Source organism: Bombina bombina, chromosome 5 (genome assembly GCF_027579735.1).
Source record: "Bombina bombina isolate aBomBom1 chromosome 5, aBomBom1.pri, whole genome shotgun sequence".
NCBI lineage: Eukaryota > Metazoa > Chordata > Amphibia > Anura > Bombinatoridae > Bombina > Bombina bombina.
The window spans coordinates 203,502,270-203,517,211 of NC_069503.1; the positions used below are offsets into that span (position 1 = coordinate 203,502,270).

Here is a 14,942-nt window from a genome sequence, read left to right on the forward strand (position 1 = left end):
ACCCTCTTGGATCATGGGTAAGATTGTCCGAATAGTTTCCATTTTGAACGATGGAACTCTTAGGAATTTGTTTAGGATCTTTAAATCCAAGATTGGCCTGAAAGTTCCCTCTTTTTTGGGAACCACAAACAGGTTTGAGTAAAACCCTTGTCCTTGTTCCGACCGCGGAACCGGATGGATCACTCCCATTAATAATAGATCTTGTACACAGCGTAGAAACGCGTCCTTCTTTATTTGGTTTGTTGACAACCTTGACAGATGAAATCTCCCTCTTGGGGGAGAGAATTTGAAGTCTAGAAGGTATCCCTGAGATATGATCTCTAGCGCCCAGGGATCCTGGACATCTCTTGCCCAAGCCTGGGCGAAGAGAGAGAGTCTGCCCCCCACTAGATCCGGTCCCGGATCGGGGGCCCTCGGTTCATGCTGTCTTTGGGGCAGCAGCAGGTTTACTGGCCTGCTTGCCCTTGTTCCAGGACTGGTTAGGCTTCCAGCCTTGTCTGTAACGAGCAACAGCTCCTCCCTGTTTTGGTGCAGTGGAAGTTGGCGCTGCTCCTGCTTTGAAATTCCGAAAGGGACGAAAATTAGACTGTCTAGCCTTAGCTTTGGCTTTGTCTTAAGGTAGAGCGTGGCCCTTACCTCCTGTAATGTCAGCAATAATTTCTTTCAAACCGGGCCCAAATAAAGTTTGCCCCTTGAAAGGTATATTAAGTAAGGTATATTAAGTAATTTGGACTTAGAAGTTACATCAGCCGACCAGGATTTTAGCCACAGCGCCCTACGTGCCTGAATGGCGAATCCTGAATTCTTAGCCGTAAGTTTGGTTAAATGTACTACGGCCTCCGAAATGAATGAATTAGCTAGTTTAAGGACTCTAAGCCTGTCCGTAATGTCGTCCAGCGTAGCTGAACTAAGGTTCTCTTCCAGAGACTCAATCCAAAATGCTGCCGCAGCCGTGATCGGCGCGATGCATGCAAGGGGTTGTAATATAAAACCTTGTTGAACAAACATTTTCTTAAGGTAACCCTCTAATTTTTTATCCATAGGATCTGAAAAAGCACAGCTATCCTCCACCGGGATAGTGGTACGCTTAGCTAAAGTAGAAACTGCTCCCTCCACCTTAGGGACCGTTTGCCATAAGTCCCGTGTGGTGGCGTCTATTGGAAACATCTTTCTAAATATTGGAGGGGGTGAGAACGGCACACCGGGTCTATCCCACTCCTTAGTAACAATTTCAGTTAATCTCTTAGGTATAGGAAAAACGTCAGTACTCGCCGGTACCGCAAAGTATTTATCCAACCTACACATTTTCTCTGGTATTGCAACAGTGTTACAATCGTTGAGAGCTGCTAAGACCTCCCCTAGTAATACACGGAGGTTTTCCAATTTAAATTTAAAATTTGAAATATCTGAATCCAATCTGTTTGGATCAGAACCGTCACCTACAGAATGAAGCTCTCCGTCCTCATGCTCTGCAAGCTGTGACGCAGTATCAGACATGGCCCTAGAATTATCAGCGCACTCTGTTCTCACCCCAGAGTGATCACGCTTGCCTCTTAGTTCTGGTAATTTAGCCAAAACTTCAGTCATAACAGTAGCCATATCTTGTAATGTTATCTGTAATGGCTGCCCAGATGTACTAGGCGCCATAATATCACGCACCTCCCGGGCGGGAGATGCAGGTACTGACACGTGAGGCGAGTTAGTCGGCATAACTCTCCCCTCGCTGTTTGTTCAATTTGTACAGATTGGCTTTTATTTAAAGTAGCATCAATACAGTTAGTACATAAATTTCTATTGGGCTCCACCTTGGCATTGGAACAAATGACACAGGTATCTTCCTCTGAATCAGACATGTTTAACACACTAGCAATAAACATGCAACTCGGTTACAATTTTATTTAATAAAAACGTACTGTGCCTCAAGAAGCACTAAACGATTAAATGACAGTTGAAATAATGAACTGAAAAACAGTTATAGCATCACTCTTAACAAACAACACAACTTTTTAGCAAAGGTTTGTTCCCATTAGTAAAATAACACTAATTAAATTTTAAACATAAAAATTACAGAGCAACGTTTTAAATCACAGTCACTATATAAGTCTCACAGCTCTGCTGAGAGAATCTACCTCCCTTCAAAGAAGTTTGAAGACCCCTGAGTTCTGTTAGAGATGAACCGGATCATGCAGAAAAACTGACTGGAAATTTTTGATGCGTAGCAAAGAGCGCCAAAAACGGCCCCTCCCTCTCACACACAGCAGTGAGAGAGAAACGAAACTGTCATAATTAACACAAGCAAACTGCCAAGTGGAAAAATAATGCCCAAATATTTATTCACTCAGTACCTCATTAATGCAAACGATTCTACATTCCAGCAAAAACGTTTAACATGAAAAATACCTAATAAAAGGTTTAATGTACTTTTACAGAGTAATTCCGGTGTAATACCATCCCCAGAATACTAAAGTGTAAAGCATACATACATGTTCATTATAACGGTATGGCAGGATTTTTTCATCAATTCCATTCAGAAAATAAAAACTGCTACATACCTCAATGCAGATTCAACTGCCCGCTGTCCCCTGATCTGAAGTTTTTACCTCCCTCAGATGGCCGAGAAACAGCAATATGATGTTAACTACTCCGGTTAAAATCATAAGAAAAACTCTGGTAGATTCTTCTTCAAACTCTGCCAGAGAGGTAATAACACGCTCCGGTGCTATTGTAAAATAACAAACTTTTGATTGAAGTTCTAAAAACTAAGTATAATCACCATAGTCCTCTCACACCTCCTATCTAGTCTTTGGGTGCAAGAGAATGACTGGAGGTGACGTAGAGGGGAGGAGCTATATGGCAACTCTGCTGGGTGAATCCTCTTGCACTTCCTGTAGGGGAGCAGATAATATCCCAGAAGTAATGATGACCCGTGGACTGATCACACATAACAGAAGAAATAAATATAAATCCTAAAATAGCTATAATATAATTATAATTTATATTGTAGCTATATTAGGATGTATTTTACAGGTAAGTATTTATCTTTAAATAGGAATAATTTATTTAATAAGAGTTAATTTATTTCGTTAGATTTAAATTATATTTAATTTAGGGGGGTGTTAGTGTTAGGGTTAGACTTAGCTTTAGGGGTTAATCCATTTATTATAGTAGCGGTGAGCTCCGGTCGTCAGATTAGGGGTTAATAATTGAAGTTAGGTGTCGGCGATGTTAGGGAGGGCAGATTAGGGGTTAATACTATTTATGATAGGGTTAGTGAGGCGGATTAGGGGTTAATAACTTTATTATAGTAGCGCTCAGGTCCGCTCGGCAGATTAGGGGTTAATAAGTGTAGGCAGGTGGAGGCGACGTTGTGGGGGGCAGATTAGGGGTTAATAAATATAATATAGGGGTCGGCGATGTTAGGGCAGCAGATTAGGGGTACATAGGGATAACGTAGGTTGCGGCGGTTTACGGAGCGGCAGATTAGGGGTTAAAAATAATATGCAGGGGTCAGCGATAGCGGGAGCGGCAGATTAGGGGTTAATAAGTGTAAGGGTAGGGGTGTTTAGACTCGGGGTACATGTTAGAGTGTTAGGTGCAGACTTAGGAAGTGTTTCCCCATAGGAAACAATGGGGCTGCGTTAGGAGCTGAACGCTGCTTTTTTGCAGGTGTTAGGTTTTTTTTCAGCTCAAACAGCCCCATTGTTTCCTATGGGGATATCGTGCACGAGCATGTTTTTGAGGCTGGCCGCGTCCGTAAGCAACTCTGGTATCGAGAGTTGCATTTGCGGTAAAAATGCTCTACGCTCCTTTTTTGGAGCCTAACGCAGCATTTGTTTGAACTCTCGATACCAGAGTTAAATTTATGGTGCGGCCAGAAAAAAGCCAGCGGAGCGTTAACAGCCCTTCTACCGCCGAACTCCAAATCTAGGCCTAAATAATTTGTTGCAGTTTGAAATTAATTAATTTTATCGGATATTTCAGGACATGGGTACAGTTTCACATTTAGTGCATTCATTGTAGTCTATTTCAATTCTTTAAATACTGCACATCTAAACACTTGTCAAATAACTTATTTAAAAAACTATCCTCATTCTAAAGTGCTAATTTAGCAGTACAAAAGTGATTCCAATAAATGCACAAATTCTTAAAACTTTGCAGTATTTTGTGTTGCAGTAATTCAATGTATTTTTTATAAACTATGCAGCTTAAAACAAAAAGAAATTAACTTAGAGATTAAAAGCTTATTAACATAATAGAAAAAAAATAATTAATCTACAAGTTAATTACATATAATTTCATATTTTAATTTTCAAAAGCAAAATTACATTGATGCACTAACTAAATGTATATTGAACAAAGGAAAAAGCTAACTCTCATTGATTAATGCTCCGTCAGAAATCAAAAGAGCTATTATCTATTTCTATAACCACTACTGATATTCAACGTCTCTAACAGAAAATTACTTTCATTGATCATCAGATATCTAAAATAAAATACATGAAAAGGGAAAGTCATTTAACAGATAGCAAAAAAAAAAAAAAAAAAAAAAACTCCCAGCAAAATCTTCTATGTAAATTCAACACATCATTAAGCTAAAGCTGCTCTTTAGTAGAATCTGTTTAGTATTTTATCAGGGGCTGGCAAATTTAGAAGCCAGGAAGATTATTTGGGAACCTGTCAAAACCTATTTTTTTAGGGAGCCACAAAAGGTTGCACCATACTACCTAATTTAAGTGCTGCTTGTACTACCATTTAAGGACTGTGGTGGTGCTATTGTACACATTTGCCTGAGTCCTCCACCAAACTTACTACTAAAGCCTAAATTGCTTACTTCCTATAACCAATCACTGCCATGTGCTGTACTGAGTTCTGCTTTAGAAACTACTAATAAAAAGGAAATCTTACATAATCTTATTCATTCCTCTGAACTTACTTTGACTGAGGTGGTGCAAAAACATTTGGTCTTTTATGAGCAGCCTGGAGGAATTAGCATGCGATTAATGCTAATGGCTAAAGAATTCAAACATTCAATGAAAATTATGGGCTGGATTTAGGGTTGCCACCTGCGCCATGTTTTCCTGGACACTTATGAGTTACACGTGCCGCAGGGTGTGCAGAAAGGAACATGTATTGTGTTTCTAGACAGCTCTATCCATATTCATCCCTGCACACCCTGCAACATGTGTAACTTATAAGTGTCCCGGAAAACATGGCTGAGGTGGCAACCCTAGCTAGATTACGATTTGAGCTGTAGTTTGTGCTCCAACTTGAGTGCTAACTTCGCTAGGTGGAGGCTTTTTGCGCGCATTGGGTTGCGCTCGTATTACAAGTTGAAAGTAAAAGGTTTTTGCTAACCCGACGAATGATAAAAGCTAAACTTCGAATATCGCAACTGCGTTAATGAATTCCCCCATAGACTTCAATGGAGCACAAACAGTGGGGGGGGGGGGGAAATGAACACCCTTACTCGACGCAAACCCAATCGCGTTTACCAGGGATAAAAACACATACACACACCTGAGGAAATGGTGCTGCGTCACTGAGAAATGCGTTACTGTTTTTAATAAACCTTTTATCTATATCTTGCTGCTGTTGCTACTTATTCCTTTTGGACTTCTGGACTGCCTATCCTTGTGGAACTCCACACCCCTCTGTCTATTGCCGGCTGCTGGGTTGCTGTGTGAGTATGTGTTTTTATCCCTGGACTCCTCCATGGTGGGACAAGGATAACATCTAGGTGCTGAGTTGCCTGAGAGTGTGCCGGACGACTTTTTGGATCCAGCCTGCTTTATTGGCACATATTGTGCTATACTTCACGTGAATAGGATTGACTTCATCTGCACAATTTACTCTGTGTGACCCTCTGATTTGCACTATGTGGCGCCTTCTATCTTTTGTATCATAGAGTCTTCTTTGTCTGGTGTGACATTACAAGAAGAGCTGCCTGGATGTGCGCCTTGGTACTTCTACATCGATTGATATCTCCTGAATCCATAGGACTTTGGTACATTATTGGACTGTGTCTTTAAAAAGAACACATCCTCTCTTATCTGTTGATTGTAGACACTTTGATTTTTATTTTATTTTATATTTTCATTAGTATTAATTTTTACATTTTAATTTCTATTGTTGTGTGTATATATATATATATATATATATATATATATATACATATATATTTTTTTAAATATATGTTTTTTGTACAGGTGCCTCTTTTAGATATTAGCTCAGATACTTTGGTTGTGTGTCTGAGCGTATCTTGTACAATAGTTTTAAAATTATAAGCCTTATATTTGATGCAGGTAATAAACACATAGATAAAGTAAGCTTGTTTCTATGTATTGATAAGAATTTTTGATTTGCAAAAGTTTGTTACTAGCCTATTTTGGTATTGTATATATGCAGAATTCCAATGTTTACATTATAAGCCTTATATTTGATGCAGATAATAAATACATAGATAAAGTAAACATGCGCAAATTTATTGATATTTATTGTATATATGCAGAATCCTACTGTTAAAATTTTGAATTGGGGGTTGCCATTCTCGACCACTGTGATTGTATTTAAACAGTTAAAATTATAGTACTACACTTAGGGCAATCAAGAGTTAATACACTCGTGGCATGTATAAATAAAGGCAAATGAATGATACAGACATCAACTTGTCATGCCTGATGAAGCCCTGAGAGCGATCAGCTGTGGGGTGAAACACATGTAGCTAGAAGCTGGATAGACACACTATGAGTAACTAAATAGTGTGCACATTTTCTGTTCACTGAGCCCATTCCTCTCTTCTGATTGAAGGGACACTTTCTACTTGAACTGTATTTGTACCAATATTCATACAGCACAAATTTGCATCATGTTTTTCCACCGGTCTTGGAAAAAAGCAGCAGCAACACTCAGTCAGTGACATCACGAATTGGAGGCGGACACACAGAGTCAGTGTGTTTTTTAAAAAGCCGGTCCTGGCATAAGGGGTAAGAAGACCTGCATATTAACATATAGCAAGTCAGAGCTGTTGAGTCCCTGCAGAAGATCTGGTGGTCCGGTGAGTTTGGCCTCTAGGAGGACCACTGGTCTGTTTACATACTACTGTGAATTCCCTGTCACTAAGAAGAGAGGTTTACTTGCCCTGTTTTGTTACACTTATATGAACTGTAACATCTTGTGGATACATTGTTCACTATTCCAGGTGAAACTTTAACAGATTGCTGATTACGTTGTGCCACATTACATGGCTATGCTATATTTTATGTTGCAACATTTATACCGGTAACATTTATTTAGGGATCCCTGATATAGGCTCAGTTGGATTGGTTTGTTTTTTATTGCCCTGATAAATATTGTTTTAAATTATCTCAATATGAGTGTGATGTTTACACTGATTTGTTCTTAAAGGGACGGTGTCTGTATTTGACTGGCTTGATAGGGGGTAGCAGGATTAGGTTAACTGTTAGTGCTCTCTTTGATCAATATACTGTGTATATATATATATATATATATATATATATATATATATATATATATATATATATATACATACATATACACACACACACATATATATATATATATATATATCTCTATGTTAAAGCCCTTATAACTTTTTTATGCATTTTTTTAATAAAGGTTCAGAGCTACATATAAAATGTAAGCTCCATGAGCAGTCTATACCCCATAGAATATAAGCTCTTTGGGCAAAATCTCCCATTATATACCTGTATAATACTTCTAAAATAACTAAGGTTCGTACAAATATAGTTACCAAAAATTTTTTGCCCCCCCCCCCCCCCAATATGCCGCACTAGGCAAGTGCCTTGTTTGCCTAGGCCAAAATATACCCTGAATCTAGTCCATGTTGCTTCAATTAATAGAAATTCTTTGTGATTGAATGAATCATACAATTGCAAATTAGACAAAGTTGTAGAACATTTTTCATATAAAATCCCAACTGAAAAAGATGATTTTTTTTGGAGTTAATTGCTTTCATTTGTATAAAAAACAACAACAACCCCCCCCCCCCCGATATTAACAGTAAATAGATTGTAAAATAAAAACTTTAACAAATGCAAGTCTAAAGCAATGGAAATTTTAAGTATACCTAACAAGTTTAAGAAAAAATATAAAAATACTATTAGTAACTGCTGATATGCCAGACTGTGAAATGAAATCAAGTGCATGGGGACTCAGTAATACTTATTATTATTGTTGTTTATTTATAAAGCACCAACATATTACGCAGCGCTGTAACATTAAGTTAACAGTTATGGAGTAGAATAATAGAAGACATTTACATAAATCATAAGGGAAATTGCGCAATGCTGTAAAATGCCCTATCGGTAAAGTCCATAGAGCTGAACATTTACCAGCGCTGTAAAAAAGTATAAGAAATGTGTAGGGTCATCTCTTTGCAATGATAAACTATCAACTATGGACAACATAAAGGAAACAACTATGTTTAACAGAAGACAAACGGTCAGTGTTTTATGCCCTTCTGTGCTGTTACCATTGGGCCTGCTATGTACCATTGTTTCAGGATTGCCTGTGTCTACAAGATGAAACGCGTTTCTGAGAATATAATGCACAATCGTTTTACGCAGATGCTCTGGGTGACTCACCTCCCCAAGATGCGAGTCTCCAAGGGGTCCTTTTGTTTCTGGATTTGCAATTATTATACGAACTCCTGGGAGGATCTATAGTGAGAAAGAAAAGGACTTGTAGGTTACAAAATCAGCCTCTACTAGAAGATTAAAGACGGGGGATTACGGCTTATTATTCAGACATGTTAAAACTATGAAAATACACAAAATTATTTAGGTAAATGCAAAAACAAAAACTTATCTAGTATCATTACCTCAGCGAGATTTCACAAGGAAACATGCTATGGATAAATCATCTTTATCTGGATCTCTAGGACACAGATTAAATATAGAAACATACATTAGGTGGCAGATTAGAACCATAGGCACATCAAGGGCGAGATTACGAGTGGAGCGCAAATTAGCGCCCCTGCAATAACATCGCTAGGCAGCGGCTTTTTGTGCACATTTGCTTGTGCTTGTATTAAGAGATGAAAGTAAAAAACCCTACTCACCCAAAAAGTTGAACACCCATACTCGCACACTAACCAGGATCCCCTCTCCCTTTTCCCCCTCTCTGCCGCTCTCAACATTTTTTTTCTGCAGTGCAGTGGTTCCACCTGCTCCTGCCCCCTCCCTCTAGCCATCTATCCCCCTCCCTCTAGCCATCTATCCCTCTCCCTCTAACCATCTATCCCCCTCCCTCTAGCCATCTATCCCTCTCCCTCTAACCATCTATCCCTCTCCCTCTAACCATCTATCCCTCTCCCTCTAGCCATCTATCCCTCTCCCTCTAGCCATCTATCCCTCTCCCTCTAGCCATCTATTCCCTCTCCCTCTAACCATCTATTCCCTCTCCCTCTAACCATCTATTCCCTCTCCCTCTAGCCATCAATCCCCCTGCCTCTAACCATCAATCCCCCTGCCTCTAACCATCTATCCCTCTCCCTCTAACCGTCTATCCCCCTCCCTCTAGCCGTCTATCCCTCTCCCTCTAGCCGTCTATCCCTCTCCCTCTAGCCGTCTATCCCTCTCCCTCTAGCCATCTATCCCTCTCCCTCTAGCCATCTATCCCTCTCCCTCTAGCCATCTATCCCTCTCCCTCTAGCCATCTATCCCTCTCCCTCTAGCCATCTATCCCTCTCCCTCTAGCCATCTATCCCTCTCCCTCTAGCCATCTATCCCTCTCCCTCTAGCCATCTATCCCTCTCCCTCTAGCCATCTATCCCTCTCCCTCTAGCCATCTATCCCTCTCCCTCTAGCCATCTATCCCTCTCCCTCTAGCCATCTATCCCTCTCCCTCTAGCCATCTATCCCTCTCCCTCTAGCCATCTATCCCTCTCCCTCTAGCCATCTATCCCTCTCCCTCTAGCCATCTATCCCTCTCCCTCTAGCCATCTATCCCTCTCCCTCTAACCATCTATCCCTCTCCCTCTAACCATCTATCCCTCTCCCTCTAACCATCTATCCCTCTCCCTCTAGCCATCTATCCCTCTCCCTCTAGCCATCTATCCCTCTCCCTCTAGCCATCTATCCCTCTCCCTCTAGCCATCTATCCCTCTCCCTCTAGCCATCTATCCCTCTCCCTCTAGCCATCTATCCCTCTCCCTCTAGCCATCTATCCCTCTCCCTCTAGCCATCTATCCCTCTCCCTCTAGCCATCTATCCCTCTCCCTCTAACCATCTATCCCTCTCCCTCTAGCCATCTATCCCTCTCCCTCTAGCCATCTATCCCTCTAGCCATCTATCCCTCTCCCTCTAGCCATCTATCCCTCTCCCTCTAGCCATCTATCCCTCTCCCTCTAGCCATCTATCCCTCTCCCTCTAGCCATCTATCCCTCTCCCTCTAGCCATCTATCCCTCTCCCTCTAGCCATCTATCCCTCTCCCTCTAGCCATCTATCCCTCTCCCTCTAACCATCTATCCCTATCCCTCTAACCATCTATCCCTCTCCCTCTAACCATCTATCCCTCTCCCTCTAGCCATCTATCCCTCTCCCTCTAGCCATCTATCCCTCTAGCCATCTATCCCTCTAGCCATCTATCCCTCTAGCCATCTATCCCTCTAGCCATCTATCCCTCTAGCCATCTATCCCTCTAGCCATCTATCCCTCTCCCTCTAGCCATCTATCCCTCTCCCTCTAGCCATCTATCCCTCTCCCTCTAGCCATCTATCCCTCTCCCTCTAACCATCTATCCCTCTCCCTCTAACCATCTATCCCTATCCCTCTAGCCATCTATCCCTCTCCCTCTAGCCATCTATCCCTCTCCCTCTAGCCATCTATCCCTCTAGCCATCTATCCCTCTCCCTCTAGCCATCTATCCCTCTCCCTCTAGCCATCTATCCCTCTCCCTCTAGCCATCTATCCCTCTCCCTCTAGCCATCTATCCCTCTCCCTCTAGCCATCTATCCCTCTCCCTCTAGCCATCTATCCCTCTCCCTCTAGCCATCTATCCCTCTCCCTCTAACCATCTATCCCTCTCCCTCTAGCCATCTATCCCTCTCCCTCTAGCCATCTATCCCTCTCCCTCTAACCATCTATCCCTCTCCCTCTAGCCATCTATCCCCCTCCCTCTAACCATCTATCCCTCTCCCTCTAGCCATCTATCCCTCTCCCTCTAGCCATCTATCCCTCTCCCTCTAGCCATCTATCCCTCTAGCCATCTATCCCTCTCCCTCTAGCCATCTATCCCTCTCCCTCTAGCCATCTATCCCTCTCCCTCTAGCCATCTATCCCTCTCCCTCTAGCCATCTATCCCTCTCCCTCTAGCCATCTATCCCTCTCCCTCTAGCCATCTATCCCTCTCCCTCTAGCCATCTATCCCTCTCCCTCTAGCCATCTATCCCCCTCCCTCTAGCCATCTATCCCTCTCCCTCTAGCCATCTATCCCTCTCCCTCTAGCCATCTATCCCTCTCCCTCTAGCCATCTATCCCTCTCCCTCTAGCCATCTATCCCTCTCCCTCTAGCCATCTATCCCTCTCCCTCTAGCCATCTATCCCTCTCCCTCTAACCATCTATCCCTCTCCCTCTAGCCATCTATCCCTCTCCCTCTAGCCATCTATCCCTCTCCCTCTAGCCATCTATCCCTCTCCCTCTAGCAGTCTATCCCTCTCCCTCTAGCCATCTATCTCTATATCTCTCTATCCATCTTTCTGTCTCTCCCCCCCGTCTCTCTCCCTCTGTACATCTATCCCTATCACTCTTATCCATCTGTCCCTAACCCTCTATCTCTCCCCCTCTATCCATCTATCCCTATCCATCTATCCCTATCCCTATCTCTCTATCCCTATCCATCTATCCCTATCCCTATCTCTCTATCCCTATCCATCTATCCCTATCCATCTATCCCTATCCCTATCTCTCTATCCCTATCCATCTATCCCTATCCATCTATCCCTATCCATCTATCCCTATCTCTCTATCCCTATCCATCTATCCCTATCTCTCTATCCCTATCCATCTATCCCTATCCATCTATCCCTATCCATCTATCCCTATCCATCTATCCCTATCCATCTATCCCTATCTCTCTATCCCTATCCATCTATCCCTATCCATCTATCCCTATCCATCTATCCCTATCCATCTATCCCTATCTCTCTATCCCTATCCATCTATCCCTATCCATCTATCCCTATCCATCTATCCCTATCCATCTATCCCTATCTCTCTATCCCTATCCATCTATCCCTATCCATCTATCCCTATCCATCTATCCCTATCCCTATCTCTCTATCCCTATCTCTCTATCCCAACATTTTTTTTCTGCAAGGCAGCAGTCTTACCCGTAATAAACTTTTTTTTCTGTAGTGTAGCTACCCCCTCTCATTACCCTACCCCCTTCCCCCTCCCAGATTGATTGCCCACCCTCTAATCCCCCAACCACTATAGGAGCCCCCTCTCCCTCCATCCCCCTCCTTCCCACTCACTGCCGCTCTAAACATTTTTTTTCTGTATCGTATCGGTCCCACCCAACACAGAGTGTATATATATATATACACACACACACACACATATGTGTGTAGTATTTAGCTGCAGTAGCAGAGAGAAGCGACAGTTGGAAACTGATAAACATTTAGGGGGTAGATAATTACTGTACCTGGGGTAAATGTAATGTAAAAAAAAATATTTAAAAAGCAAGGCAGAACCTTCCACAGAGTAAATGCAAAAAGAGATGTCTTGGTGTGGAGGAGGTAACGATTGATGAGAATATACATTAGTCATTGGTAAATGAAAGATGGCAGTTTGGGAATTTCTAAAGAGGAGTGTGGAAATATCTTTGAATTTAATGTATTAATCACTTTGTATGTTATGGTCAATACCTTGAATTTGATTGTGCAGCATATGTGGAGCCAGTATAAGAACTAACAGAAAGGTGCAGCTGATATTGACCAGTGAGAGAGATAAAGGAGTCTGGCAGAGGTCTTCATGACATACTGCTAATAATTCCTACTGTACTGTCTGCAACATATGAACAATATCATAGTGAGCAAAAAGTTTATATTTCTATAGTTTTCTGCACACTAGGGTAGAACACATATCGGCCTCTCCATCATATTCTATCCTAAGAACAGTCACTATAGTTCACACATCTGTCCATTTTTGGCGCATAACAAAGGAATTATGGCCATTAAATAACCATGTAGAGTTAGTAAATACCGCCTGCCTCACCTGAATTAATTAAACAATATATCACTTCAATGTCCCTTAAAGTGATAGTAAATCCTAGCTTTTGTGAAACATTAGGATTTGCTAGTGGATCAAATAAAGGGGACTTTGAGTAATGAAGTATAAAATACTTCATGCTGAAAGTTCCTTGATTTGTCTGAAGCATTCGTTGTTCTGAACGCCTCACAGCAGAACACTGCGCTTTCTGCTTTCCCAGCCCCTTTCCATGGTGTGCCAACTTAACCTCATCAACAGTGCTAAACCGGGAGCTTCTAAGTAAGTTTTTAAAAAGTTTTATGCTGGATTTTTAGATAATTATTTGTGCATATTCATCTTTATAGTAGCTTCTATTACATGCAGCTATATGAAAATTGGTGTACACTGTCTCTTTAATACACATGAAAACTGCAACCCAGTTTATAAATTAAATTTGCAACTCTACCTCAGTACATGTAACCTGGGCAATTTATCTTTCTTTATCCTATCTTAATTCATCTCAGAAAAATGTGTCTCTGGGAAGCATCTAATTTGTCAAGGGAATATGGGACTACAACTTTTTATAAAGATTATGTATATATCTATATACATACACAGACATATTTACATAGATACACACAGACTTACACATATTTATGGAAATATGAGAATCTACTTACTTTTCCTGATTCCATGAGAGGCAAACTGTGTGGGGATCCTCTTTCTACTAATCGAACTCTGAAATACAAATAAATATTTCATGTTGTAATAAAAATAAGAAATGTTTGTAATGAAGCACATTCAATTGCCTGAGACACATACATAGAACATGTATCTTGTAACACCTGCTCAATAAGTCTACTATTAAGGTAGAAGAATATTCCCTAATACCAATAGAGAAGGACATGACTAGTGCTAGATTAGCAATTTAACTAACCAGCAACATCTACATCCATCTTGGAAAAAATAGTAATGCTGTGGTCAGTATGGATCCATCATAAACAGTGTTCATCCAGGTACAGGGAGGTCTGAAGCCGTAAGTGAAGGTCAGCAATAGCAGGGCTCAAGAACTTTATGTAATGCTATAATATTGCAATGTAATGTTAAAAGAACAGGAAATCCCCAAAATTTTCTTTAATGATTTGGATAGAACATACAATTTTAAACAACTTTCCAATTTACTTCTATTATCAAATTTGCTTCATTCTCTTGTTATCTTTTGATGAAGGAACAGCATTGCACTGCTGGCAGCTAGCTGAACATATCTAGTTAGCCAATCACAAGAGACAAATGTGTGCAGGCACCAATCAGCAACTAGCTCCTACTAGTGTATTATGTGTGCATATTCTTTTTCAACAAGGAATTCTAAGAGAATAGAAGTGAATTGGAAAGTTGTTTAAAATGGTATATTATTTATATGCTCTATCTGAATCAGGCAAGTTGAATTTGGACTTTCCTATCCCTTTAAGCAAAAAAACCCCCAACCATATTATCTATATAAATAGTCTTTATGTATTGCTCCTAATGTATATATAACTAGTAGCTCAAGATACAGGGAGCAGTAAAAGCCAGTTTAAACAACTTTCCAATTTAACTCTCTCAACATCCTTAGTTGAAAAGCATACCTAGGTAGGCTACGGAGCGGTGGCTGCACATATATTCCTCTTTTTATTGGCTTACTGGGTGTGTTCAGATAGCTCCCCGTAGCGCA

At 41.0% G+C, this 14,942-nt stretch overlaps 1 protein-coding gene across 2 annotated transcripts in view; it reads right to left on the minus strand.

Annotated features, from left to right (window-relative positions):
- The window catches only part of DIP2C (disco interacting protein 2 homolog C), a 911,498-nt gene that overhangs the window by 30,796 nt on the left and 865,760 nt on the right, over positions 1-14,942 (minus strand). For both annotated transcript variants that reach the window (XM_053713839.1, XM_053713838.1), the window contains 2 exons: positions 13,912-13,969; positions 8,625-8,699 (listed from right to left, as the gene is read on the minus strand). In XM_053713839.1, the coding sequence (XP_053569814.1) occupies positions 8,625-8,699; positions 13,912-13,969 (133 nt within the window). The remainder of the gene's footprint in view (positions 1-8,624; positions 8,700-13,911; positions 13,970-14,942) is intronic.